This window comes from Oryza glaberrima, chromosome 11 (genome assembly GCF_000147395.1).
Source record: "Oryza glaberrima chromosome 11, OglaRS2, whole genome shotgun sequence".
Taxonomy (NCBI): domain Eukaryota; kingdom Viridiplantae; phylum Streptophyta; class Magnoliopsida; order Poales; family Poaceae; genus Oryza; species Oryza glaberrima.
Window position 1 is genome coordinate 23,999,968 of NC_068336.1, and position 23,769 is coordinate 24,023,736.

Genomic DNA, 23,769 nt, shown 5'->3' on the forward strand with positions numbered 1-23,769 from the left:
TTGTGACCCTTAAAAGTGATCGAAATCTAATCCGTGACCCTAAACTACAAAACCGGATATCTTGACCCCAAAACTCTTAAAACCGGTGCAATTTGACTCTCACTAGACGGTTTTGGATGGCGGTTTTGCTGACGTGGCGCCTACATGGCGGTATTGACCAGGTCTCCTTTACACGTGGTGTTGACGTGGCGCTTAGGTGACATTAGAATTTTAAAAATAATTCATTTATCATTCACACATAGGATGACATGCGGGGGCCACTAACATAGGGGACCCACTGAAAGGTGGGGCCCATATGTCATCCTCTTTCCTTCCCTTCTTCCTCCTCCCTCCCTCTCCCTTCTCTCATTCTCTCCCCCAGCCTCTCTTCACCATCGGAGCGCAGTGGGGATGGCGGCGGCGTCTGGCGGTCGGGAGTAGCGGCAGCGGCGTCCGGGCGGCATGGGTCGGGCGCCGGGCGGGAGCTAAAGTGGCGGCGGGGATGACGAGGGCGGTAGATGCGGCGGCCATCGACAGGAAGTGGGGACACTCTAATTTTGGCAAGTATAGGCGAGGCAGCGACTCACCAGGGATGGACGCCGCCTGGCGCGACCTCCACCGCCGTGGCCGAAGCCACCAACGCGTGATCTGTTTCGATGCCTCCCCATGGTTGTTGCTGCTTGGTATTTATATCCTCTATGTCCAAGCTTCCATGGACCACAATTGGATATCAGTGCAACATCAGCTCAAGAGCCCATCCAGATTAAGAGCCTTACAAATCCCAGGCCTTCTCCCAAGGAAGTCTCCTGATTCTTCCGTTCTTTCTATTCTTTTTAAATCCAACGGTTCATCTAGTCTAGCATACGTGGCTTAATGTGTGAGAGAATAAACATTCATCGTTCATTTGATGAGATGAGATAATTACGGTCAAAGACTAGTCAACAGCCCTTGGTGTTTGAACCAACCGGATCACCGAACCGATATTTTTCTTTTCCAAAAGAAAAAAAAAGGACCAGTCAACAGAGTCAAAGGAATCCTTCTCCCTTTCGGCTTTCTCGCTCTTCTGCGCGCTTCCCTCGGTCCGAGTGCACCGCCGCCCACCAATCGCGAGCAGAGCACCAGAGCCACACGCCGCCTCACCACCTCGGTCTCCCCTTCCACCAGAAGATGCGTCCTCCTGGATCCAGACGCCGCCGTTGCTTGGGAGCCGCCCGGTGAGCGCCGCCGCCAGGAGGCCTGCGCCTCCTCAGCCTCTCCACGAACCGACGCCGCTGTGCCGGTCCCGTCGAGATGGGGAATCGCCGCCGTCTCCCGGAAGCTCGCTGCCGCCTCACACCGACGCCCACGGAAACCAACGCCGTGCCCAATGCGCCGCCTTGAGGATGCTGCAGCCACCACCAACTGGAGCCGGCCCGCGTCGAGCTCCTCCACGGCCTGTACTGCTGCTCGCCGAAGCCGTACACCGCCGCCCGAGTTCGTCGCCAACAAACCACGCTGCCCACGAAATCGGAGGTTTGGTCTAGCCCTTGTCTTGTGATTTTGCTCAATCCCCGTGGAATCCCTGCTGCAATTTTGGGATATTAATCATCCAATTTTGAGTCCAAATTGAATCCTCCTCTTCCCCCTTTCGTTTCCGACGCGGTATCCTTCTCAATCTCTTTTTTGTCGTGTGTATTGAAGCCGAACCCGTGCTCAACTCCTTTTTACCACGGCCTCCTACCTCTGCATGAACCCAAACCGGGTCTGCTACTACTAGCGCCGCTTCTGTCTCCGTCGCTGGCCTCGACGCAAAACCGCGCACACGGCCGCGACCCTGACCTCCAATTCCAAGCTTCATGTACCCCAGCGACATCCTCGCTCTAAAGTAAGCACACACAGCACGACCATCGACACCGTCAACAACTTCCGCCGGCAATTTGTGTGGACCCTATGCTGATTCTTCTCTGTTCTGCCATCCATCGATGTACGCCGCTAAGTAGCAATCCTCCATGCAGTACCTTGTCGTCAACACCTCCAAAAACAGCCTCTAGGAACCACCCACTTTGACTTCTGATTGAATGCCATCAATCTAGTCGCGGGCTGAAGCCGACAAGTCGCATGCCTTCTTCCTAGACACCGTACGACCTCAGCGCTACGTCTAGCCATCTCCCTGTCGAACGGAGCTCATTGAAAGGCTCGAGCCACCCCGCCCAAAGTGTTCAATCCACCCACCGAGAATGCCGATCGCCTCTAGCTTCAATCAACTCTGGGTCCCACGTCTCCCTGTTGAGAGTAGCTCACTGGAAAGTCTAGGCCACCCGCCCGAAGTGTCCGACCATCGGAAAGTCTGGGCCACCCGCCCGAGGTGTCCGACCCACTGATTGGATTGCCAATCACTTCCGCCGCCATCAACCTGAGCACCACGTCTGGTCATTTCCCTGTTGAAAGGAACCATCGAAAGGATTGGACCACCGCCTGAAGTGTTCGATCCACCGATCAAATTCCGTTGATAGCCGTTGTGCTCCACCTTACGCACATGTCCCTCCCTGGACATAAAGAGCGAGTGGCGTGGTGTGAAGCACCTCCATCACGCCTCTACCATGGATCTCCCGCAGATTATGATACCACTTGTTATAAAACTGGCCCCAAAATCACATCGGAAACCAAACCGTGGAAGAAACACCATAGGAGATCCAAGCACGATGATGACACTGAGGCACGATATTTGTTAACGAGGTTCAGCTGAAGCCTACATTGGTATTAGAGCTCTTGTTTTAAACCGGCCCCACGATCACATCGGAAACCAACCCGAGGAAGGAGGAGATCCAAACACGATGACGACACTGAGGCACGATATTTGTTAATGAGGTTTAACCGAAGCCTATATCCTCGTGGCACTGATTACAGGCGCTCCTCCTCGATCCAGCATATTACAGCGTATCAGAGTTTCAAAAATTCACGGCTGGACGCCGCCCACAGTCGCTAAGTCCAGCTTTCAAACTAATCCTAATACCTAGTACGACTTCCTAAATTGTAACCAACTTTCTACACATATTCGACGGGAGTGGACTTTAATCGGTTGTTCCCTCGTTGTTTGTACGTCATAAAAAAATTTGACAAGATGTATTAACATATGATATATCACTCCACAAACATGCAAGTTTAAATTTAATTTCTATATCTCGCAACGAAAAAAAATAAATTTGACTGTAAATATACGTTAACTAGTTGTAGTTTAATTTGTTTTTTCGTTGTGAGATGTAAAAGTTAAATTCGAACTTGCATGTTTGTGGAGTGATATATCACTTGTTAATACATATTTTCAATTTTTTTCAATTTTTTTGAGTACTATTTGAGTGACATGCAAACAATGAGGGCACCTCCCCTTGTGGGATCAAAATAGTTTCCCATATTTGACACAAACTCTAACAATTAATATGTCACACGGTGGTTAATTATTGGAGAAATTAACCTGCGAGATGCGTGTCTCACGATTATTACATGTAAGCACACCTTAGCTAGGGTCCAATGCCATATACATATGCACACACAAATCCAGATTCCACCATATTGAGCATTTGAGCATAGCAATGCACTGATCGTCCGCCCAACTGGAGGCACCGAGCTAAGCATCCTCACGGGCGTGAGTATGCAGACGAAATTAATGAAGCCACGCAGATCGAGCATGCTAGCTAGGCAGGCTGCAGACAGTACAATTAAGGCAGTAAGCAGAGCGAATGCACACACTGACACACACACACACACAAACACAAACATATATCGACCCATGCACACGAACATCTCCGTCACGGAAACACGAGCATGCAGCTAGCACACACCAACTTTACATGGACGAATGAAGGATGCAGACGTTTGCATCTGTTATTTCTCTTCTTCTGCTCCTTTTCGATCTTACTGGTGATTGAAAATGGGTTTGTTTTTATGTTCGTTAATGTCTTGTATCACCAGAGACAGGGATAATGTCACCGTTGAGACTGAGGCTGCGCAAGCTTGGTAGCTGATTGGCCAGTATTTTCAGTTCATTGAGATCCAGCAAGGTACCATCGAGTGTTAACTTGGAAAGGTGAGGAGCACCGGCAGCAAGACATTCAACAAGCTTCCGATCATTATTATTCCCTTTCAGCTCAAGCTCCTTCAGGTTTGGAAGGTGAACAATTCCATGAATATGAGTTGTGGACGTGAAGGACAGGATAATCTTCTCAATCTTAGGGGCTGCTCCTTGTTTAAATATAATGCTCATCATGTTGGTGCCCTCTATGATAAGGTACTTGAGTTCCAGGAACTCATTCTCTTCAAAAGTGATTTTCTCATCGTCGTATGATAGATGCCTGAGCCGAAAACAGCACAGATTGTGCAGCTTGGCGATGTCTTTCAGATCCTTTTGCTTCAGCTTGGTCCCACTAATAGTTACCTTGGCAAGGTTACTGTTGCCCTGACCTTTGGCCAACAATGGTAGAAGCTGCACCTTGTCTGTCACTCCACTGATGCTTAGGCTCTCTAGAAGCTTGGGATGTTGTTTCAAGCAATCTGCATATATGTCTTCGCTGGAAGGAGTCTGCTCACTTCCTGTTCCAATTAGAGTGATCGATAAAGACCGGAGGGACTCACTCAGCTCACTGATCGCCTGAAGCAACTTCCTGAGGTGACCATCATGGTCGTCGATAACCACACCAAGCTTTCTTAGTTGCTGTAGCTTTCCAATCTCTGTCAACATATTACCATCCCGTGAAACGTTGACACTATACATTACTTCCATTTTAACCATTTTCTCAATCTTGCGAGGAATCCGCACACTGGATGATATTGTCTCTTCATGTCGTTTGAGATACATGCCGGTGCTATTGCATCTTGGGCTTGGATAAACTTGACCTGCCAGTAGGCGCTTCAGATTGAAAAGCATGATAGATTTTGTGTCAATCTCAGGTACCTTGGCTTGCCGGATATCTAATACCTCCAGCTCATGAAGGTTATTGATAGCATTGGGCAGGTGGGCAACATTTGTGTCCTTTAGGCTCAGATACTTAAGCAGTAAAACTTTGTTGCAGATGTCTTCGAGGTAGTGGTTGTTCTTGTCAAATGATTGGCAGCCTTCTAGATCCAGCACCTTGAGCAGTTGCAAATAAGGTGAAAAATACTTGAGATTTTGCATGAACTTTTCGATGTTGTCAGAGCGGCGGAGTCGGAGATTGCTAAAAATAGAGAAGTGGTGAGCCAAGTGATGCAATTGGCTTTCCTTCACAAATTGTTTCTTCTTGGCAGCCTTGGTGATGAACTCATGGACAAGATTGTCTACCATGCAGCTCTTGACCTTTCCTGCAGCAGTAACATCCCCTGGATAAACAAGCCACCGATCGATGAGCGCGTCAAAACATCTCTCAGCATTACGCACGGCACAGTTTGCACTAGGCCAATCGCCCTTCCCGGTTATCAGCCCTTCTACAATCCACCGTGCTTGTAAGGTTGATCTCCTGATGCTTTGGCCTTGAGGGAAGATAGCTAGGTACAGCAAGCAGGACAAGTATCTTGCAGGCATGTCGTTGTATGAGAACTCGAATATCTTCTTAGCATTGCTTTTGTCAGGCTCAGGACTAGCCTTGGTAGCATTACTGGCTAGCGATTTTTGTGGAACCAGGGTTTTATACAACTTGCGCAGATCATTGTTGCTCCTATTGGGTTCAGCATACAAAGCATGAGCAAACATCTTCATGCAGAACTCATCTGGATCACACTTGTCCAAGATGTCACGGAAAAGCTGGGAATTGTAGTTATTGTTTTGTTTCGCCTGCTGACTTGTAAGCTGGAGCACGGTATCATGATAGAGACCAGCAATAGAATAGGTAATAGGCTCTCGCGGTGGATAGCAAAATTTATTGGCCACTTGGCTTTCCTTTGTGATAACCACGACCATTGCATCAGCGCAAGTGTAACCCAGTAGACTTAAAGCATTCATGGTGGTCTCCTCGCACGAAGACAAGAAGCCTTTATCATCTTGGAGGATAATCAGGGTCCTTTTATCCTTCTCCAAATGGTCTTTGATCTTATCCACAATCCCTTGGATCACCAGCTGGACTTTAATCTTCTCCTTGATATCCCCTATCTTGTTCTTAGTTTCTTCAATAGCATCAGCCACTTCCAAGTGCTTCTCCAATTGCTTGTCTAGTATAGCCTTGTGGACAATTTCTTTGATTTGATCCTTGCCTAACATAGTAGCAGCAGCACTTGGTCCTAGTGCAGTGGACTTGGTGGTAGATTTATCCTGCTGCAGTGGCGTGCTGCTGACTGTCGGGAACACTTCCCTCAGGATGTTTACATATTGCTTCTTACTGAGATGAATCTTGTTCACCTCTGATGCTTCCATATGAATTTTAAGCGCCTCTGCAATTTTTCTGATAATATTCGCCTCGCCCGATGCTAAGGTACGCAGGGCACGCCTCACCGACTTTACATCATTTGGCATGGGAGGCAGCAATGCCAGGAAAAGTATGCCCAAAGGTTTATTGTAGACAAGAGCGTTGAGATTAACCTTTTCTTGGCTTCTCACCGTTTTCTCGATTTCATTGGTCGTTTTCTTGTCCTTGATGCTGTCGATCTTCGTCTTGAGTTGTTCAATGCGGTCGTCGAAATTCCTTTTTTCTATCTCTTCCCACATTTCATCAAACACTTGCCATTTTTCATCGGAGGCTTGCGATTGAAGGTTGTCGTCGTCGTCGTCACTGCCCATGGCCTTGTCATCTTTGGCTCCCTCCTCCTGCTTCTGCTTGCGTTGATCTCTGCTGCCTTGTGCTTGTACGGGCTGGGATCTAGGCTTGAGCTCCCCCAGGATGTAGCAGAGAATTTCCCAGGGTTCAAGTGGCAGATCAAATTCCGCGTGCAGCAGCGGGAGATTGACCCAGACTGCGGGATTGAAACCAGCTGCCTCCGCCGCCACATACGAGACTATTGAAGAAACGGCGGCGGCATCCTCTGGACGCGGTGCCTCAACAGCGATAAATGGCACCATTGAACCCCTCTTTGTGTTGAATTCCTTAAGCCACTTGTGCAGGTTCTCGCAGCAGTAGTCCTCTAGAGTGCGAGGCTCTAGAGCTCTTCGGCGGTCAGGACGACCATCGACGACGGTCGCCGTTGCTGCATGATTCTGGTCGTCGTCCTCTTCATCTGCTCGAGCATCAGCTGCAGCTGTGGCCGCCGCAGCATCAGAAGACGGCGCCGTCTGAGACCCGTGGCCGGAAGAAGACGCCGCATTCTTCGTCGGGATCTCCCCCACCACTCCATACCTCTGCCGCCGCTCGCCGACCTCGCGGACACGGTCCTTGAGCTCGTGGATCTTCTTGGCGAGGCGATGGCGGGTGGGCACCGTGCTCAGCCACGTCGGGACGTGGCGGAGCCAGGGCCAGAAGCCCGGCTCCGGCGGGGTGAGGTCGCGGCGGTAGAGCATGATGCAGTCGTCGGCGACGTAGGCGATATCACGGACCTGCTTCATCCACGCCCGGACCTGGTCGTCGTGGGAGGCCTTATTCTCGGTGAGGTACATGAGGGTGCCGTTGATGCTGTCCATCTCATCCTTGATGAACTGCATGTCCTCCTTGGCGCGGCCCGACATCATCAGCTCCGCGTTGCGGATGAGGCCCAACAGCGAGCTCACGGCGCCCGCCGTGAGCTCAGCCATCGCCGCCGTCCAGCCACAACACACCACACACCTTCAGTATTCTGGCTAGCTAGCTAGGCTTACTTCAGCTTTGCTTAGTAAAATGGCCAGCCTATTTAAGTCGAGAATATCGAACTTGCTTGGGAGATCAGGTGAGCACCACACCAGCAATAAAGCTTATCGATCCCTTTATTATTAAATAAATAAAGCAAAAAAACATACGTAAACTTTGCCAAAGCAATAAAGCGCGCGCCGCACTTTAATTTGTCGCCTCCGATCCGTTGCCCCCAATCCGCGGATTTCCGCGCGCCGGTCCCCCCGCGCGGCGCGGCACGTGGTGCGGGATCGACGACGCATGGCAGCTTCTTTCGTTTGTTTTTGTTTTTTTTCCCGGTTTTTCTTTTGGCTTTTTTTCGGTTTTTGCTTTTTAATACATACGTAAACAAACTTTGTATAAGTACGTATACAAACAATATATATACTAGAAAAAATCCCCGTACGTTGCAACAGGTAAGATGTTTTTAATCAGTATACGTTATACTTATTCTACATCCCTCCACTCAGCCTACCTTTCTTTGGCCCAACCCACATGTGGAACCATGGGTCTCCGTCTTCAACCTCCAGAAAATGGTAACGATGCTGGAGCTGATTATCTCCCATTAAATCTGACCGAATCTTTCTCGGTCTCCTAAAATTGGTTTAGGAATTTTGATCCACTCGATCTTCTCTTTCCGTTTTTTCTAAAATTGGAGCGAACAAAACTCGGGATATAAACGGTTGAGAAAGCTTGCTGGCCGGCCATCATCGGCGATGGTTAAATGGAGAGAATTGAAGAATTGAAGGGAAAAATCATGGGAAAATGATGAGGGATGAGTGGGGAATCGATTTTGTAATCAATTAGATGAGGAAACGCATGGAGAGACATATCGACGTGGTGACAGAGCTAGGCTTCGGCCTAGCGAAGGAAAGAGACGGTGACGAAAGGAAAACCAAAAAACCGAAAGCCCTTACCGCGTGCAAGAAAAAAAAACGTCAATGAAAAAAACAGTGGCGGCGACAAAAAAAATCTGGACATAGCATAAAATTTTTTTTTTATTAGGTATATAGAATAAAACTGAAATATCAAATTAAAACCGACTCAAACATGGATGATGTATCACGGAAATGTAGGATCGAACACCTAATACCAAAGCAACCAGAGGGGGGGGGAATTAAAAGTTACCCTCGAATTTTGATGATCTGCGGTCTAACCAGAGTAGATGCGCCGGTCTGACCGCTGAAGATCACCTGCTGTCACCTTCTGTCAACGCCGGTCTGACCGCCGTGCTCCCACCGCTCTGACCGTGCCGATGCCACCGGTCAGACCACCGGTATCTCGTCGGTTGGACCACCGCACCCGAGCAAATACAAATCGAAGAACTCTCAAAGTAGATTAATACTATATTACTTATCTCCGTGTTTACAAAGTGCAACGACAGCACTCCTTACAAAAATCTCGACAAAACTCGAAACCATAACTTTGTCGCAACTCAACTCACTCTAAAACGCATACCGGGAGGCCATACTCTCCCTCTCTATATATACCCGAGTTAGGCAGCCTAAAGCCACGAACCCAACTCATACAAGAAGTCCTAATTCCCTAGGAAACCTTCCGGTACAAGAAACGAACATTACAAACTCCAATTGTACCAATTTTGGACTCCATCCAAAATATAACTCCGCATCCCATACGCACACAATATCTTCATCGTATGCCATATGAAATCTTCACCAACCACGTGCATCAATCTTTACCCTAAGCATCCCTCATGATATCCTGATCGTCCGGACGTCATCTTCTCCCAAGTTGACTCCCGATCCATCACCGGCAACACTCTCCAGAGGCATAAAGATTACCTACACATGAATCAAACAAAGAAACAATATCCGTGCACAAGCTATCTCCAACTTAACTCAATGTTATCACACAACAGTATTACATACGCATAGTATCCATCTAGAAGTCGTAAACACAAATTATCCACAGATATCCAACAAAAACAACCCGAAACCGAAACCGAAACCGACACAGAGTCGGCCGGTCAGACCACGGGCTGGCCGGTCTGACCGCACACAGACCTCCGGTCTGACCGGCAGCATCTGCCCGTATTGATGCGAAAAACACACACTGGCCTGGGAGATTTGCTTAGCTCCAGTGCAGGTCCAAATCTTAGTGAGGTGCGGGCGTGCCAGTCAGTTTGATCCTGCAACTGACAAGATATGTAAATAGTAGATCAATGAGCCGATCGGCTGACAAGCCGATGTAGTAGTTCTAGCCGATAGCCGATGCTAGCCGATAGCGATAGGGTTTTAAGCTATCAGCTATATGTCCAATGTATATAATGATATGAAGGCAATTGGTTGATGATAATATAATATAGCAAGATAAGCTAGTAGAAACCAATCAGCTAACAATATCATATAGTAGAACAAGTATTAATCCGAAGGTTAAAGTATACATCGGCTGGAGGTCCGATGTCATAAAATCCACAAGATTAGATTAAACAGTAAAAGCTTTGTTGCGATCGGCTAAATACAACTTATATGTATATGCAATCCTTACAAGCCGATGCAACGTCCAGATAACTTATCGGCTAGCACCCCGATAAAACATTAGCATGAACCTATCGGCTTAACAAGATTTATATTATCAACAACAATCTAGTAGGTCGAACCTAACCGATGCAGCACTAGACTGTATGTGATAATATAATACTCGATGAGCCGATAGATCTATCTAATGTGATGGATACAACAAATCTATTTATAACAGCATTGGGATTGTAGAGATATATCGGCTAAGACAAAAGATCGGACCTAACCGAGACAGTTACAACTAAACCGATGCGTCTCTAAACACAATGCAACTAGAGATAGAATTGAGATATCAGGTAGGTAAATATATCAACCAAACCAGAGCGATCCAAGAGATCGAAGCGATGCAGCCTTGAACAACACCAATGTAGCCAATAGATCCACCAGGGCCGGTGGAACGTAGGACTTTCCCCTTCGCCGGAGATCGAAAGCCGATGCAGCCCCGCGTCAGGTGCCAAATTCCGCCGGTTGATAAGTAAAAACCTCAGGAAAGAGGGTGGCGATGCGCCGAGAGTAGTTGTATTGATCGAGAGATTGATAGATTACAATGACCCCGGGTGTACATATTTATACCCATGGGTAGATACTAGTCATTGTCGGACAAGAAAGAAACTTTCCTAAAGATAAAAGGAAAACATAAAGTCCTTATCGGACACTAAATACACTTTCGTAAAGATAAAAGGAAACTAACAAACTATTCCTAATTAATAGATAAACTGCCATGCCGCATCCTCCTTGAACTCGGACTCTTCTAGATAAGCTTCCTTTATTTCCTTAACCGAATCTACTAAGAATCCGACTGCCGACGATTGATAATTTCATCATCGGCTTACCCCAGCACTCTGAAGCCGATACAGACTCTTAAGCCGATGATAACTCCGAGGCTTACCAAATTTCGTCGTTAACAGCTCGGTCTGACCAGACCCGACAACAGCAGTCCCTATCAATCACCTGCAGAAATCCAATCATCTCCAAAACTACTTTGCCAATAATCTCCAAATATCAAAACCAATAATCTCATATGCCAATTGTTCATCACCAAAGAATAATCAAACACACTTTAATTTTACTATACCCCCCTTGATGAACACATTGCCAAACCCATCAAAAATGTTTTGGTGTTTGGAAAATTAAAAACAAAAAATGGTAAAAAGCATCGGAGTGCTCAAAAATTCAAAAGAAAATTTCCCCCCCTTTTGAAAAGAAAGAATTTCCCTTGACCTGAAAAACTTGCACTTTTTCTATCTCTTCCCCCCTTTTGACAATAATTTCATCAAGCATAAGAATTATGTTCATTAATAATCAAGAGCTTAGCATCATACATATAGCAGGTCATGTCATGTGTTGCAATAAAAAGAAGATACCCCATAAATTATATAGCAAGCATGCATTAGAGTATAATCATGAACCAAAAATCTTACAATTAAGATCAATAATGCAATAAAAATTCATGAATTCAAACGATTTATAATGCAACATCTTTATAAGCACATAGGTTGAAAAATAAACCCAAACATTTATACCTATTGCAACTATTACTCTTTCTCAAATTAGCTCTAACACAAAACAACCAAGAGAATTTTTTCACATTTATTTGACCCTATTTTTGCTCATATTTTTCTCTCAATTATTCTGGAAATGTCCTTGTCGTCGAGACTGTTTCCAAGGATTTGGCATCCATTATTTTTGCTCACATCGAATACGTCCTTGTCATCAAGACTGTTTACAAGGATTCAGTATTTATTTTTTTCTCTCATAGATATTTTTATTCTCTTGCACAATAAGCACTTTCAAAGCTATTTGAGAAATAACAATTCAACACAGCATATATATAAGCATTTACTATCCAAACTATGCTCTAGTATCAACATTGCATATTTCATTAATTCAAGTATAGGAATTTAAATGTCATGCATCATCTCCCTTAAAAGCAAAATCTAAGCCTCATGAAAAGACTAGAATACATACAAGCTATGCTAGTGACAAATAAACCTTCATAGAATTGCTAGCATGCACAATAAAATACTATATGTATCAACAAAGCTCTCTCTTCAATTTAATTCATTCAAATATTGCTTGATAAAACCAAGAGCACAAACTCCCCCTCAAACCATGCCAAAAGGATGAATAATTCCCAACTCTCCACGAAGAAAAGCAAAGCGAGACGAATCCAATGGTTTAGTGAAAATATCCGCAAGTTGCAATTTAGTATCCAAAAATTTCAATTCAACATCTCCCTTCTCAACATGATCCCTCAAAAAGTGAAAGCGAATATCAATGTGCTTTGTGCGTGAGTGTTGTATATGATTCTTAGCAATGTTTATAGCACTTGTATTGTCACAATAAAGAGGAACCTTCTCAAAAGCAAGACCATAATTTTTCAAGGTTGAAATAAGCCAAAGAATCTGAGAACAACAACTAGTAGAAGCAACATATTTTGATTCAGCAGTTGATTGAGCTATTCTAGATTGTTTTCTAGAAGACCATGCTATCAATGATGTACCAAGAAAATGACATGTTTCACTAGTACTCTTCCTATCAATTCTACAACCCGTAAAATCAGCATCGGAATAACCACTTAAGCATATAGAAGATGAAGTAGAATACCAAATTCCAAACTCAAGTGTATGATTCAAATATCTCATTATTCGCTTGACCGCTTGACGATGTGAAGCACGAGGAGAAGCTTAAAAGTGTGCACACAAACACACAGCAAATTATATGTCTGGCCTAGAAGCAGTTAGGTACAACAAAGATCCAATCAAACTTCTATACTCCTTTTGATCCACAGTTTCACCATTTTCATCAGGATCCAACATAGCAGTAGAACCAATTGGTGTAGAGTTTATCAAGATGTTACTTGGTGGTTTAATAAATTAGAAAAAACTCCTAGAAAATCTAAGAGAAAAACAAAACATCTATCAGATGGTTACCTAAATTGTGCCCTTCTTTCAAATCAAATTCATTTTTCAAACAAAATAAGAAAGCGTATAAAAAAAGTAGAAGTAAATAGCCATATTTTTTAATATAAAATATCTTCAATTAATATATCCTAAAATTCATTAATACATATATAGTATAAAAATTTTGTTACTTAAAGAGTAGAAACTTCAAAAATAAGATATGCTAAATATTAAAAAAAGAAACACACATGGTACAAATGATAGTTTCATAAGAACCAACTCCATTATTACAACACAATATTTTCTCATAATTTCAAAACCGCATAGTTCCAAGTAATTTAAATAAGTTTACAATAGAGTCCGATATTATTTTTAAAAAGTCACCCACACATAAAACATTCTTAACACAAATTAAAACAACATCAAATAAGATGCATGTGCATGTGTGAGGGCTACCTCTATAGTTTTATTAAATGCCCATCCCTATTTAATTTTGTTGCAAAAATCACCCTAGTATGAACATGTTTAACCGCATTAGCCTGTTATGCACCGATGTAGAGCTATCATAGGCTAAGCTAGCCGTGTCAATCTTATCCAAGTGCTTGCATTAGGCTTATTCTTCTGGATTCATTGAATTTTTGTGTGCATAAAACGAAACTCAATGCGACAACGTTTAAGATCTCATCAGCAATTCTATTTGTTGAATCTCTAAAAAAGGTGTTAAGACTATATTAGTAGAAGTATTTAAGTTTGGTAAAGACCACATTGACGGCTCATAGTTTATGAAAAACATATGATTCGATTAAGCACGTGCGCACTAGGATGGTTTTTTCAATAAAACTGAGTAGGGGGATAGTCATTTACAACAAAATAACTTATGGGGTGAATGTCAAACTTCAAGTGATTTATGAGGTGCTTTTCGCAATTTCCCTTTTTTATTTTTGCCTGTTATTTTTGTTTGCGGAGCTTGGCTAAAAGGAACCCAAACCCACTAAGGAGAGGAAGGAAAAACATGCAATTTTCTTCTGCTGATGTGGCGTTGAATCCTACCGTTCTTTTTTTTTTGACTGAGATCTAACAAAGAATCATTCGAATGCGAGGTAGATAGTCCTACCCCAAAATTATTTTTTAATTATAAATAAGTCGTACAAATAAGCATATGCATAAGTGAAACAGGTTGGATTTTCACTACTACAGAAACGGTTTTTCTGTACGAGGGGGGGGGGGGTTGGTTCCATGCGGGCGGTTGTGTCGGCGCCTGGAAAAATCGCCCCCTCGGGGGCGAGTCGACGAGCCGCATGCGAAGATGCTTTATCGCATGCGGCTGCTTAAGATAGCCGCATGCGATAATAGGCCTATTTTCGCATGCGGCCATCTTAAGGGGCCGCATGTATTAGGGCATGCGGCTGCTTAAGACGGCCGCATGCGAAAATAGGCCCATTATCACATGCGGCTGTCCTAAGCAGCCGCATGCGATAATGGATCTTCGCATGCGGTTGGCTTAAGGGACCGCATGCAATGATCGGCCATATATGCTCATCCAGGCCCAAGCTCGACCATTTGAAAATGAAGCTCTCTCTCTCATAAAGCAAGCAACAATTAGGGGGGGAGGTTTTCAACTTGAAATTTTTGCTTGAACTCTATACAAAAGGTGAAGAACTCTCTCTCCTCCTTCATTCGGCACCATTTTTGTTATATTTCGTTGGTGGAAAGTGGAGTTTTTTTAATATTTTGACAAGGTTTGTTCTAGCTAGTTTTTGCAAAATCTAGCTTCAAAATATATGTTTTGATGGGCAAATTTTGCATGTAATCACTTGTACATACTAGTTACATGTATTGTTGTAATTTTTTTGGAGGGACAAATGCATTTAAACTTTTATATAAAATACCTGCGGTCTATTTTTTTTATCTGTAACTTTTTTGTCTTTATATAAATAGATGGATCGGTCATCATGGATGTATGAGATGCGGAGAACGCAGCTGATATTTATTAAGGAAGCATCTAAATTTATTGATTAGGCTAAGGCGCATGCTTTGAGGGAGAATATGACAAAGATTTTTTGTCCGTGCCGTCATTGCAAGAATCAGAAATTGTTGGTAGAGCCTGGTGAAATATTGGGTCACATAATGGAGTACGGATTCACCGCCAACTACAAGGTTTGGACTTATCACGGGGAATTCGCCAATCCCAAAGATGACGATGAAGAGTTAAGTTTCGAGATGAATGAGGCAGAGAATTTTATAATCGAAGACATGTCCCATGAAAGAATGGATGTCGATGTTTCCACCGATAGTGATGATTTCGAGGGTGGTTTTGATTTAGAGGATATGCTATGCCATGTTGAACCAGAGGTGCTAACGGGCAGGTCACGAGGATTGGAGAATTGGCAGGTATTAGAGAAGGCATCGAAGGATCTTCTTTATGATGAAACGAAGGGATGTGATAAGGATTTCATAGTATTGCGTTCAGTGCTTGAATTTCTGAGATTGAAGGCTAAACATGGATGGTCGGACACAAGTTTTAACGATCTGATGAGTTTGTTGCGTGTGTTGCTTCCTAAGCCTAACTTTGTAGCATCAAACATGTATCAAGTGAAGAAACTCATATGTCTGATATGTTTGGAGAAAACTTCGTACAAATACCTGACGTCGTCTTTGAAGATAGTGTACATGCGACATCGACGGTTCCTACCACAAAGACACAGGTACCGTAAGATGGCCAGATTGTTCGATAATACAGTGGAGAATGACACTGCCCCAGAAGCACAAAGTGGTACATACGTGTATGAGATAACAAAGAAGATTAAGGTTGTATATGGCAAGGGAAAGAAGAAGACAGTAAAGAGGAAGAAAGGTGATGGTGACAAAGATACTACGTTGCCTTTCAAGAAGCACTCAATTTTCTTCAGATACTTAGATTACTGGAAGGACCTAGAGATTCGACATGCAATTGATGTTATGCACCTCAAGAAGAACGTGTTTGATAGCACCATTGGCACATTGCTGGACATCCCGAGTAAGACGAAGGATGGATTGAAGTCACGTAATGACCTTGTAGATTTGGCCATACGGCATGACCTTCACCCAGTAGTGCTGCCAAATGGAAAGACCGAGATTCCTCCTGCTTGTTACTCGTTGACACTTGAAGAGAAAAAAAGCCTTCTGTAAATGTTTACAAGGGGTTAGAGTGCCTACTGGTTTCTCATCGAACATCAGGAAGCTAGTATCAATAAAGGATTTGACCATTTCCGGATACAATGCGCATGACTGCCATAGGTTGCTAACGGTATTCCTACCAATTGCTATAAGGGCAGTCAAACCAGTCCATACCAAGGTTGTTATAACAAAGTTGTGCTACTTTTTCAATCAAATTTCGCAGAAGGTATTTGATCCTCTGGAATTTGGTCCCCTTCAGACATTTGCTGTCGAGATCGTATGCCAGCTTGAGATGTATTTCCCACCATCATATTTAGATATGATGGAGCATTTGATCGTTCACATCATTCCTCAGATTATTGAACTTGGTCCCTTATACTTACATCAGATGTGGGCCTATGAGCGTTACATGTCGATCCTCAAAGGCTATGTACGCAATCGCGCTCACCCCGAAGGATCAATGATAGAGGGATACACAACTGAAGAGGCGGTCGAGTGTTGTATGGATTACATAAAGAATGCTAATGCCATTGGGATTCCTGTTCATCGACACGAAGGGAGATTGTCTGGAAGGGGTACACAGCGTTCTTAAATAGCTCGCTATCGTTGAGCCATTCATTGAGCGACACCTTGAAGAAATCAAAGCCTGCTTCCCAGGGCGATCCAATGATTGGGTATCAAGAGAGCACAAGCGTCGCTTTCCTCTGTGGTTCAAAGATCTAAACCTGCCAGTTGGTAATTCTGTGGAGGAACTTACTTTACAAAGACTGGCATGTGGGCCTTCAAGTATTGTCAATTCATGGCAAGGTTACAACATCAATGGATTTACCTTGTATACGACTACGAAGGATATGAAAAGCACCACACAAAACAGTGGGATCCGTGTCGAAGTGATTGACACGAGTGGTGAAAAGAAGTTGTATTATGGGACCATACATTAAATATGGGAACTGGACTATGGCCTGAACATCCAGATCCCTGTGCTCCGTTGTGAATGGGTTAAAGACACAACAGGGGTTTCCGTTGATGACTACGGGCTAACAATAGTCGATCACAGTAAAACAGGCCACAAGGATGATCCATGGGTTTCAGCAGAGCGTGTGGCTCAAGTGTTTTATGTGAAGGACCCTTCGGATGAAAGAAAAACTATTGTCATATCCGGAAAGCAACAGATCGTCGGCATCGACAACATCGAAGACCCCAATGATTACAACCAGTTCGACGATGTACCATTGTTTACTGATCTTCCTATGCGAATTAAGAAGGTTGAGAGAACAATCGATGAAGCGAATATGTCGTACGTTCGAGCAGATGGTGTTGCCAAGGTTATTAAGTCATAGTTATTTTGTAACCTTTAGTTGTCATTGTGTTCCAAATGTATCCGGATGAATTTAAGTGCCCCTTATGTTGTACTCATTAGCATGTAACATTTGGTAATGAGTTTTAAGTAATTTTCACAAAACTACTGATACTTTGATCAAATTATCACAAAACTACAGATTTAATGACAATTTAATCACAAAACTTAAAACAATTACATTAAATCTATAGTTTTGTGATAAATTTATTGTTATATGTAGTTCTGTGATACATCACTTTAAATCTATAGTGTTGTGATAATTTGACCAAAGTATTTGTAGTTTTGTGAAATTTACTCATGAGTTTTCTTACTGCCTAAAATATTTGGAATTTTTGTTGTACCAAAATATTGGAAAAAATATATATGTACAGTTTATTTAGATGAAAGAAAAAATATGAGTTTATTTGGTAAAAAGATCTTTCCATGCGGGCGACTTAAGCCGCCCGCATGGAAAGATCATTTTCGCATGCGGCTGGCTTAACGTTCCGCATGGAAAGATCATTTTCGCATGCAGCCAGCTTAAGTCGCCCGCATGGAAAGATCATTTTTCCATGCGGCCGCTTAAGCCACCCGCATGCGATGATCTGCGCCTATATATAGGGAGCGCGGGGAGCCAAAATTTTCTAAGTCCCGGCGCCCGCGAACCCTAGCCGCCAGGCTGCCAAAATTTCCCCCTTCGCCGCGTCGCCACCGCCGGCTCGTCCCCAAGACCTCCCCCTCACCGCCAAGTCCTCCGCCGGCTCCTCCCCGAAGTCGTCCCCCTCGCCGTCGCCGTGTCGCCGCCGCCAGGACCTCTCCCCGGCCCCTCGCCGTCGCCAGCGCCAAGTCTTCCCCGCCACCGCCGGCTCCTCCCCGAAGTCATCCCCCTCGCCATCGCCGTCGCCGCCGCCAGGACCTTTCCCCCCTCACCGCGTCGCCGCTGCCAAGTCCTCCCCGCTACCGCCGGCTCCTCCCCGAAGTCGTCCCCCTTGTCGTCGCCGTCGCCGCCGCCAGGACCTCTCCCCCCTCGCCGCGTCGCCGCCGCCAAGTCCTCCCCGCCACCGCCGGCTCCTCCCCAAGTAGTATCCCTCTCTGCCACCGCCGTCGCCGCCGGCAATACCTCCCCGCCACCGCCGCACCGGCTCCTCCGGTCCCAAGTCCCCCGGTAACATTTTCTTTAAAAAAAAAGAAATGTGAAATGTGCAATTGTGGATTGTGAAATGTGCAATTGTGGATTGTGGATTGTTTAATTTTGAGAATGTTTAATTGTGCAATTTTGAGAATGTTTAATTGTGGATTATGTTCAATCTCGGAATTATGTTAAATTGTGACTTGTGTCAATCTCGGACTTATGTTAAATTGGGACTTATGTCAAAATGAGACATGTTAAATTGGGACTTATGTTATATTGGCACTTATGTTAAATTGGGACTTATGTTATATTGGCACTTATGTTAAATTGGGACTTATGTTATATTGGCACTTATTTTAACATTGAGTTTGATGTCAATCTCGGAATTATGTTAAATTGTGTCTTGTGTCAATCTCGGACTTATGTTAAATTGGTACTTATGTTAAAATGGGACTTATGTTAAAATTGGGACATATTCGTTAAATTGGGACTTATGTTAAATTGTGACTTATGTTACATTGGGACTTATGTTAAAATTGGCACTTATATTAAATTGGGACTTACGTCAAATTAGGACTTATGTCAAATTATGTTAAATTGGGACTTACGTCAAATTGGGACTTATGTCAAATTTTTTTACGTCAAGTTGGAAGATGTCAAACGATAAGGTTCCATCGAACGCACCAATAGCGCCTCAAGAAGGTAACGCTCCTCAAAAATCCGGTAGCAACAAGCAACATGACGCTTCCAGTGAAGAAACGTGGCGCACACCAAGTGACCCGTTTCCAATGGAAATAACACAAGTCGCCCCTCGCGATGATGATCCGGACTACATACCTATGGAACAGGCCTTAAGTGCTGAATATTGTTAGCCATATATTATTTACTAACTATGATGTGACATGAACCTAATGATGTAGAGAGTTACCTATACTATGCAGATGGTAGTCCGACGCCGCTCGAAACGTAAAGCCGTGAGGACTAGGAGAGAGGAAGAAGTTGAGATGGACACTGCTACGTCTGCACCTGAACGTACAGATACATCTATAAGTGTAGGCGGGAGTGGGAAAAAAAGACGTGGTGAGAGAAGTAAGAATAAATTACCCAAGGAAATTTACAATGTGATTGCTCTCGATCAGGATAGGAAGCCCGTTGAGCCACCGATAGTGCGGTCCAAGTTTAGCAACACCTGTGGCACTCTAGTCAGGACGCGTTGTCCCATTAATGTCAAGTTAAGGGAAACGGTGGACGACAACATCAAGACACTTCTCTGGAATGAGTTGCAGAAGTATTTTGTGTACCCTCCTAGATCAGAGGTCAGGGGAAGAGATTACGCACTTAAAAAGATGGGAGATCGATGGCGACAGTGGAAATCCGATCTAAATCGGGATTATGTTCAGAAGAATCTCCCACCGTTCACGGAATATGGACATATATCGCAGGCTGACTGGGATACGTTTGTTGCGGATCATACAACAGTTGAAGCATTGGCTTTGAGGAAAAAAATGTCCGAGCTCGCCAAGAAGAACAGATATCCCCATAGATTGGGGTCGAGCGGATACGCTGGGCACGTTGATCAATGGCGGGAGACCGAGCAAAGATTTACAGCGGCCGGCAAACCTCTGCTGGTAGACCCCATGGCGGAACGTGGCAAGAACTGGGTTTGGGTGCGCAGCACAGATCAAGTCTCGGATGAGGGAGACATACTATTCGAGACTCCAGACATAGAAGAAGTGACTACTAATTTGCAGCAGATAGTCGAGAAAGAAAGATCAGGATAGTTCATCCCACGGAGGGAGCGAGACCAGCTTACTGCGGTGTTGGGGACCGCCGAACACTCTGGACGTGTAAGGGGTTTGTCCTTAAAGACAAGTTGAAAGATAGGGTTTCCACAAGACGCACCAAGCTATAAGAAGAGAGACAAATACAAAGAACAACTATCAGACAAAATCTATGCGCAAGTGAAGGAACACTTCTACTCATTGGCAGCTGAAAACCCGACAACCTTTCCAAGATTATTCCCTGATGGCCAGCAACCCACACAATCCGCACAGCAAACAACTAATGTACCCAACAGTGTAGGCTCAATGGAGACAACTCCCTTCCCTGTGGATAGTATAACTGGACCAACTCCGTGCAGTCTCGTCGTACCTATCGGCCGCGCTAGAAAGACTAAGGAGGTTGCAACGGGTTTAGCGATACCCGGACGTCAATTCCACAACACGGCAATCCCTGAGGATTACGCAAGGGTACATGTCGCCAAGGTCCATAGCGACCACATTTCCTTGGGGCTAGACATACCTGCACCTGAGGGGATTGAACTTCTCGGTGATGCAGTGAATCAGTTTATCTTGTGGCACCGCAGAGACATAATCCTGACCGCGGCCATTCTAGCAGCAGGATCTTCAACTCCATCCTCATCGCAGGCAAGGACAGCTGCCGCTCCTGCACCACCGTCGCCTCCTGAACCACCGTCACCTCGACATCCGGCGTCACCACCACTGCTTAGGTCACCGCCTCACCAACCTAAACCACCACCCTCCCCTTCTCAACAGCCTGCTCTCCCGGCTCCGCAACCAGTTCAAGCCTCTCCCACCTCCCCACCTAAACAGCATGCCTCCCCTGGCTCTGTCCTCAGTTCAAGCCTCTCCACCTACACCCCAATCTGCTCTGGTAGAACAAGTGCACATACCAGAAGATACTACATCCGAACCGAAGTCTAATCCTTTGGAACCTCGTCGTATAATTCCAAAGTTGATATCGACATACGACCCAAAGGAGATTGACAAGGATAAGGAGAAGTTCATGTTTTCGGCTTTCAGGAATTCTGAGAAGAGAAAAGAACTTGCTCATGTCATCTCAGACTCCCAGAAGTAAGTACTAGCGACCCAAGATGAAGTGCAATCCTAGTTATCTGCCGATGTGCCTGAAACTTATGAGTATGGCAAGCCATTCTTGCCAACTTATCTTATGAACAAGCTACCATGGGAAATGAGGGTAATGCACGAATGGTATATCAAGGCATCTAGGAAGGGTCTCGGTTTCATAAGCGTCGCCGTCCTGGAAGGCGCTTTCATGAGTGGTCCTAATGGGATATTTTTTTATCTCTTTCCGAGACCTTTACGCCCTCTACAAGCTAGATAAAATGGACGTTAATCTCGTTGCGGCGTTCTGTCTGTAAGTCTGAACTCTTTATTACATGTTACACGTATCATTCCAAACAAAGAAACCAAATCTCATTACTTCTTTGTTCATTGTACAGTATGCAATTCCACGAAGCTGATAGAACTGGAGCAAAGGTTGGATACGTCGATCCAACAAGAATATGCAAAACACAACACACCATAGAGCTGAGAGAGGACTGCGAGCAATTGGTTGGCAAGACCCCTCAAGAAAAGGAAGAATATGTGAAGACATTGCACAAGAGGAAGAAGCTAGAAGTAGCAACATACTTGGCAATAGCAATGCTGGCGCACGCCGACAAAGATGTCTTAATGGTCCCCTACGCGTTCACGTAAGCTTTCTCTTCTTTTTGTTTAATTAGTTTATCTTCTTCGTAATTTTCTGTCTCCAATAAGCCTATCTTATATGCAGAGACCACTACATATTATTCCTTATATATCCAAAAGACCAATTGATCATATCATTGGACCCCTCACACTATGACAAGGAGACATTTATGGAATTCCTCACTATTTTGAATTTGTAAGTGATAAACATTTCATTAATAACTACTGATAAATTGTTTAGGTCGATCCACAGTCTTCTAACTATTGATAAAACAATTGTTTTCTTCAAACAGAGCACACAAGTACTACCGCAAAAGAGGCGGACCAGTACATATTCCAGACCAGAAGCAGTTATCCGTCAGGACTGGCTGGCCGGTACTATCAAATCTATACCAATACAACTAATTATCAAACAATACATATATACTAAATTATATCTACTGAGATCGGTCCCTCATAATTATATCGTAGTGCTACAAACAACCACCAGGAACTAACTTGTGCGGTTATTACGTATGCGAGATGCTCAGAGTAAACGGGAGGTACAAAACAACCAGTAACCGAGTAAGTCAGCGAACTCTTCTCTACAAAGAAACCCATCTAGCACACACTTCTCACTGAGTACCATTTTATTTTCTTTTCTGTGCGCAGATCCCCGAAATCCCATATATTGCACAACGATTCAACGATAGTACCATCTTGAACGTGGCCGCTGACCTCTGCCGATTCATCCGTCGCGATGTCTGCAACGTAAGAGGTCTCTTCTACGACAACCAGAGTGAACTCGCAATGGATGACAAATTTAAACCTCTCAGAGAGCGGGAGAAAGAACATATGCAATGACATGTACACGACTTATACATATGATGAAAAAACTGTGGCACTTGTATTATATATTTCGTATGTAAATTACGATTGAATTTATGGTTATGTATTACATGTTTGTTACTGTGGCACTTGTCTTATCTCATATGCTTACTATTCCGAAATACGATAATAAATCCCTCAATAATTTAATATTAATTACGAGACACATCTCACCAAAAGGCTAGAATAAATATTATTTTAGCTATTCGGAAATTGAATTTCGCATGCGGTCTACTTAAGACGGCTGCATGCGAAAATAGATCTTCGCATGCGGTCTTGTTAAGTCAACTACATAGGAAAATAGATCTTCGCATGCGGCTACTTAAATGGACCGCATGCGAAGATCTATTTTCGCATGCGGTCGTCTTAAGTGGCTAGGCCGGCCGCATGTGCAAATGGTGATCTTTGCAGACCATTTCGCGCATGCGGGCCGGCCAACCGCATGTGAAGATCGATTCCGCCCGTATGCAAAAACACTTTCTATAGTAGTGTTTGTTGAATGACAGGAGAGACCAAGAGAAAGAGACAGAGGAGGGGAACAATTCGACCGAGGCAACAGTCACATTCATGAAAGGGATGGTGGACGTGAAGAGCATGCTTCCTTT

The 23,769-nt window shown here is 44.4% G+C and overlaps 2 protein-coding genes across 2 annotated transcripts; one reads left to right on the top strand and one right to left on the bottom strand.

Moving 5' to 3' along the window:
• The first annotated feature begins 952 nt into the window (after positions 1–952).
• LOC127753997 (uncharacterized) lies at positions 953–23,246 on the top strand. Its single transcript, XM_052279451.1, has 6 exons — positions 953–1,491; positions 22,051–22,302; positions 22,383–22,493; positions 22,591–22,672; positions 22,769–22,861; positions 22,949–23,246. Exons 1-6 carry the CDS (start codon positions 1,346–1,348, stop codon positions 23,138–23,140), a joined length of 876 nt encoding a protein of 291 aa, XP_052135411.1. The 5' UTR covers positions 953–1,345; the 3' UTR covers positions 23,141–23,246.
• On the bottom strand, positions 3,403–8,460 carry LOC127753996 (disease resistance protein PIK6-NP-like). Its single transcript, XM_052279450.1, has one exon. The coding sequence runs from the start codon at positions 7,643–7,645 to the stop codon at positions 3,908–3,910; it is 3,738 nt and encodes a 1,245-aa protein (XP_052135410.1). The 5' UTR covers positions 7,646–8,460; the 3' UTR covers positions 3,403–3,907.
• Positions 23,247–23,769: the final 523 nt, after the last annotated feature.

What these genes read in the sequence shown, in the direction of transcription:
- LOC127753996 (XM_052279450.1), bottom strand. Translation starts at nt 7,645, where the DNA reads ATGGCTGAGCTCACGGCGGGCGCCGTGAGCTCGCTGTTGGGCCTCATC.
- LOC127753997 (XM_052279451.1), top strand. Translation starts at nt 1,346, where the DNA reads ATGCGCCGCCTTGAGGATGCTGCAGCCACCACCAACTGGAGCCGGCCC. An exon ending in CGCTGCCCACGAAATCGGAG is followed by an intron (nt 1,492 to 22,050) that starts GTTTGGTCTAGC and finishes TTCATTGTACAG; the next exon opens with TATGCAATTCCACGAAGCTG. An exon ending in ACAAAACAACCAGTAACCGA is followed by an intron (nt 22,862 to 22,948) that starts GTAAGTCAGCGA and finishes TTCTGTGCGCAG; the next exon opens with ATCCCCGAAATCCCATATAT.